Source organism: Corvus kubaryi, unplaced genomic scaffold, assembly GCF_017639235.1.
Source record: "Corvus kubaryi isolate FWS band 111438036 unplaced genomic scaffold, C.kubaryi_AGA036_p1.0 123, whole genome shotgun sequence".
Classification (NCBI taxonomy): domain Eukaryota; kingdom Metazoa; phylum Chordata; class Aves; order Passeriformes; family Corvidae; genus Corvus; species Corvus kubaryi.
In genome coordinates this window covers 986,698-992,247 of record NW_024580658.1, presented here as the reverse complement: position 1 = coordinate 992,247, position 5,550 = coordinate 986,698, and the positions used below count along the sequence as shown (strand labels likewise).

The 5,550-nt window shown below is 50.1% G+C and overlaps 1 protein-coding gene across 2 annotated transcripts in view; it reads left to right on the top strand.

Annotated features, from left to right (window-relative positions):
* The first annotated feature begins 256 nt into the window (after nt 1-256).
* The window catches only part of IGF2BP1 (insulin like growth factor 2 mRNA binding protein 1), a 20,793-nt gene continuing 15,499 nt past the window's right edge, over nt 257-5,550 (top strand). The window contains exons 1-2 of one of the 2 annotated variants that reach the window (XM_042048273.1): nt 257-442; nt 1,617-1,677. In XM_042048273.1, coding sequence (XP_041904207.1) covers nt 268-442; nt 1,617-1,677 — 236 coding nt within the window. In that variant the 5' untranslated portion in view covers nt 257-267. The remainder of the gene's footprint in view (nt 443-1,616; nt 1,678-5,550) is intronic. The other variant, XM_042048355.1, reaches the window with a different exon arrangement.

The following is a 5,550-nucleotide window of genomic DNA, read 5'->3' as shown; positions in this document are numbered from 1 at the left end:
CCTCCTCCTCCTCCTCCTCCTCCTCCTCCTCCTCCTCCTCCTCCAGCGGCCGCCGCCCCCTCCCCAACGGCACAAAAATCCGCTCGGAAAAAAAAAAAAAAAAAAAAAAAAGAATAAAAAAAAGGAAAAAAAAAAGAGAGAAAAAAAAAGGCAAAAAAGCCGGGAAAAGCGAGGGGGGCGAAGCGGAGCCGCCCAGCCCAGCCCCCGGCCCGGCGCAGCGCGGCCGGAGCTCGACGGGCGCTCGGCGGAGCCCCCCGGAGCCGCACCATGAACAAGCTCTACATCGGGAACCTGCCCGAGGGCGTCACCGCGGCCGAGCTGGAGAAAGTCTTCACCGAGCACCAGATCTCCTTCAGCGGCCAGTTCCTCGTCAAGTCCGGCTATGCCTTTGTGGACTGCCCCGACGAGCAGTGGGCCATGAAAGCCATCGAAACTTTCTCGGGTGAGCCGCGGGAGGAGCCCCCCCCGCGATCCCTCCCGACCCCTGGATCCCTCCCGACCCCCTCAATCCCTCCCGACCCCCTCAATCCCTCCCGACCCCCTCAATCCCTCGCCCCCTTCAACCCCTCCCGACCCCCTTCGCCCTCCTTCCGTCCTTCTCAACACCTCCCGACCCCTCAATCCCTCCCGTTCCCCTCAGTCCCTCCTGAACCCCTGGATCCTTCCCGACCCTCTCCCGTTCCCCTCGATCCCTCCCGTTCCCCTCGATCCCTCCCGGCCCCCTCGGTCCCTCCCGCTCCCTTCTCCCTCCCCTACAAACCGCGGGGTCCCCGTCGGGGCCGAGCCGTGGCCCCGCTTTTTGTCCCTTCCCCGGGAGCCCCGGCGGGCGATGGGGGCACAAAGCGACCCCGGGCCCCGCGTGGGTCCCCCCGGCAGCGGCAGCCCCGGCGGGCTCGGGGGCTTTTGGGCACCGCGGGACTTTGGCCATTTTGATTCGAGCCGGGGTTCCTGGGGCGTGTGGTGTGTGCGGGAGCGCGAGGTCGCCATGCTGCGAGCAGCCACAGAGGAAAGCTCTGGGAAGGGGGAATTTAGGAGAATGTTGGGAATTGGGAGGTTTTTGAAGGGGTTTTTTTGGCCCCTTCTCCATCTCCCCCCCCCCACCCCGGGCTCCTCCAGCCGCGCTCTGCCCGTCTTCTTCTTCCTCTTCTTCCTCACTGCCCCCAAAAATAAATGAAATTAAGAATCGTGGAATCAGCCAGCAGCGAGGAGAGCCCGCTCCATTTTCCAAGAGAAATCCATTCCTGCCGTGGAGTCCCGATTTTGGAGCCTTTTGGTGGGAAAGGGGGAGGGAATCTGCCCCAAGGACTTTTCCTGGAGGGCTGAAAGAAAGGGGGGAATTCGCCAAATCCACCCAAAAGTCCCAAATCCCATCCCTCGTTCCCTTCCAGGCTGAAGTGAGGAATTAAATATTCCTAAGGAACGTTGTCCAGAGCCACCACTCCCACTTGGAGCCAGGCTCGCATTTCATAAAAATCCACTTGTGAAGGAGCCGGGGGATGGATTTGGTGGAATTTGGGGGAATTTGGGGAGGTTTCCCGGCATGATTCCTGTTTATCCCAAGCTTTTCCTGCCCACTCGTCCCGGATTTTCAAACCCAGGCACATTTTTGTTTTTAGGAAAAGTGGAGCTTCACGGGAAGCAGCTCGAGATCGAACACTCGGTCCCCAAAAAGCAAAGGTAACGACAGCGTTTTAATTGATTTTTAATTGTTATCACCGTAATTATTGATTTCTGTTGGGGGGGGGGTGTAAAAAATACGAGAGAAAAGAGGCAAAAATTTACACCTAAAACGTGTAAAACGCAGAGGTGTCAGTGCTTTGGGCTCGGGTTCGTCCCCAGCGAGGCGAGTTTAATTAATTCTTTCAACATTTCATGAATTCATTTAAATTTTTTTTTGGCAAAAAAAACTTCCTCGGCCAGTTTTTTATTAAAAAAAAAAATAAAAAAAAGAGGGAAAGAAAGAAATAATAAAAAAGGTGAAATAAATAATTCTCCACCCGGCGGCCCAGGGTGATGGATGCCTTTGGCTTGGGATTTTCAAACTTGTGGCACTGGAAGAATTTCCCGGCTCCCCTTGGCTCCTGGGCTGGGAAATGGGGGAGATCCTTTGGTCTGGAGGAAGTCAAAATTTCAAAAATTAATTTAAAAAAAAAAAAATTGCTTCAAACCAAGTGAATTTTGCTGGGGATGGATGGCGAGAAAGGAATAAAAACCCCACGCGGCCGGGCAGGGATTTAAAGCCTGGCTGAATTCCTTGGGTTTTGGGGTGAAAAGCGCCGTTTTTGGGCTTTCCGTGGGCTTTCCTTCTCCCGCCGCCGTGCCCAGCCCATCCCATCTCCATCTTCCTTGGCCCTTTGTTGTTCCCGGCTGGAGCTGGGAGAGCTCTGGAAAAGCCTCCCCGCGCTCCGGCCCCGCCAGAATTCCCGAAAATCCTTCCTGGATTTCGGGTTTTCCCCCCAGAAATTCCACCCCCCCCCCCTCCTTTCCCTTTTCCCTCCCGAACTCCAGGAATCCCCGATCCCAAAGAGTCCACGTTGGACCCAAATCCATCGCCACGTGACGGGAGGCGCCTTTTCCAAAGGGGAAAGAGGGAGGGGACGACGCCAACTCTTCCCATCCCAAAACTTCCCCAAATCCCTCCTTTCCCGACCTTTTCCATCCCTTTCCTGCCCCGTTTTGGGATCGCCCCCTTTGGCCTCGCCTCAAACTTCGCGAGGAGCGCGGCGGGGGCTGATCCCAACGGGCTGATCCCAAATCCAGCCCGGAATTCCTCCGAGCTTTTTCCCGGTCCGGATTCCCCGATTTTCGTGGGATAATCATAATTTTTATTCATTTCCCCCCCTCCCCTCCCCCGGCGCCTCGCGATCGATGATTTTTGTTCCCGCGCCTCGCCGCGGCTTCGGCATCCAGGGATCGGGGGAGGGGGGAGGATACTGGGATGGAATTCCATGAAAAGTAACAAAATACCCCTTCAAAAAACCAGGAAAAGCTCTTTTTTTATTTATTCCCCCTCCTCCCCCCTCTTTGGGTAATCAATAATTTGGGGAGGGAGGAGCGGATTTCTCCCCCCTTTGCCCCACGCGGAATTCCCTGGAAATGGGAATATTCCTCCGGGTTTTGGGGTTTCAGGGAGGGCTGGGGAACGGGGGAACTTCTACAATATTTTGGGATTGGGATCGGTTTTGCTCCCGGGTGTCCCTAAAAACGCCGTGCCTTGGATTGGGCGCTAAAGTCCCATTTTGGGGTTTTTTTGGGGTTAAAATGAACACCCCGCGCCCCCCCACTCCGGGGCTGCTCTTAAAGGGCCAGCGCCGCTTTTCCCACTTTTCCCTCCGGGGGCGTTTTGAGGGAATTTTGGGGGATTTCGGGAGCGTCCCGGGCGCACTTTTGGGATGCGTTTGGTGCTTCTGGGTGGGCAAGAGGCGATTTTGGGGCCGCTGCCCCGAGCTGGGCAAGCTCGGGTGCTGCAAAGGGGATTTCGGGGGGGGATTTGGGGGATTTGGGATCCCCCCAATCCCGGGAAGAGGCAGCGGCTCCCTCAAGGGAGGGGTTTGGGGTTTTTGGGGGGGTTTGGATTGGGGTTTTTTTTTTTTAATCTTTCTCTCCTTTCTCGTTTTCCAGCCTGGATTTTCCAGCTGGGACGCGCGGGGAGCAGGAAATGGTTAAGGGAGGCAGGATCGGGTGGGTCGGAGGCTCCGAGAGCAGAAATCCTCCCCTTTCCCCTCCCCCAAAACAGGAGATGCTTTTTTTTTTTTCCTTCTTCTTTCCCCCCCTTTTTTTATCCCTTTAAAAATGTGGGAAAACGAGTCAGGAGCGGCGCTGCCCTTCCCGGTTCGTTCATTAAAACAAAACCTGCAAAAAAACCCCCAAAAGTTGGGTTTTTCTTTAGGTTGAAGTGGAAAAAAGCGTTAAAAAAACCTTAATTTGGGTGCTCTGAATGAATTCGTGCCTTCAAATTCCAAGGAATTCTTTCCTGCTGCTTTATTCCCCCTTTTTTAAAACCTCTCCTAAATTCAGCAGAAAAAAATAATTAAAAAAAAAAATCAACCTAAAATGGGTTAAAATGGCACCAAAAAAGGGATTTGGGGTGAGTGGCTCCCAGAGGAATAAATTGATTTATTGTGGATTAATTCCTGGGAATCTTCAAATTATTTTGGCGAGCAGCGGGAATTGTTTCAGTGGGATCGCTCGGAAATGTTAAATCAGGAAAAATATTGCTAAAAATGGAGTTTTCTCAGCAAAAAGGAGCTTTCAGGTGAATTTGGGGTCGTTCCCAGAGTTTTGTTGCTGTTGGGGAGCTGCTGCTTCTTGGATTTTGTTGGATAGGAAAACTTGGGATTTGCATCCCAAAAAATCTTCCAAATCCTCCTCGTCTGAGTCGCCAGAAAAGTTTGAAAAAGTGAAAATTCTTGAGAGGAAAAGAAGTTGAAATTCTGGGATTTTGGTTGGGATTTAGGGATTGGGGTCGGATTTGGGATGGGGGAAAAAATGGGAATGGGAAGGGGGTTTCCAGCCCCTCACGGGGTTGTGCTCTGGGCGTGGATTGGAGTTGTAATTAAATTATTATTATTATTATTATTATTATTAATTGCTGTGGTGCAGCAAAGCTCAGCGCAGAGCAGGGAAATGCTGGAAAAAGCCTCAAATTCAGCTTTTTTTCCTTGGATTTCCCTTCAAATCTGATGTTTCCCACCGGAAAAATCCCGATTTTACCCAGGGAAATCCCTGGAATTAATTGTTCCTAACGAAAAATGCTGAATTCAGGTTGAGGGCGAGTGGGGCTCCTTTGTTTTGCCACTTTTCAGCTCAAAATTTGGGGGTTTTTTTCCCTCTGGTGAAGGTTGGATTTGCTGGAAAATAAACCCAAAAATGGGCTGAAACAACCCCAAAATGGGCAAAACCAACCCAAAAATGAAATAAAACAACCCAAAAATGGGCTGAAACAAACCCAAAAATGAACTAAAATGACCCAAAAATGAGCTAAAAGAACCCAAAAATGGGCAAAAGCAACCCAAAAGTGAACAAAACAACCCAAAAATGGCTGAAACAACCCAAAAATGAAACAAAACAACCCAAAAATGGACTAAACCCAAAAATGGGCTGAAACAACCCAAAAATGAAAAAAAAACCAAAAATGGGCAAAAATGAACCCAAAGATGAACTAAAATGACCCAAAAATGAAATAAAACAAGCCAAAAATGGATTAAAACCACCCAAGAGTGAAATAAACCCAAAAATGAACTAAAACAACCCAAAAGTGAACTAAAGCGACCCAAAAGTGAAATAAACCCAAAAATGAACTAAAATGACCCAAAAGTGAACTAAAACAACCCAAAAATGGCTGAAGCAACCTAAAAATGAAATAAACCCCAAAATGAGCTGAAACAAACCCAAAAATGAAATAAAACAACCCAAAAGTGAAATAAAACAACCCAAAAATGAAATAAACCCAGAAATGAACTAAAACAACCCAAAAGTGAAATGAATCAACCCAAAAATGAATTAAACCAACCCAAAAATGAACTAAACAACCCAAAAGTGAAATAAACC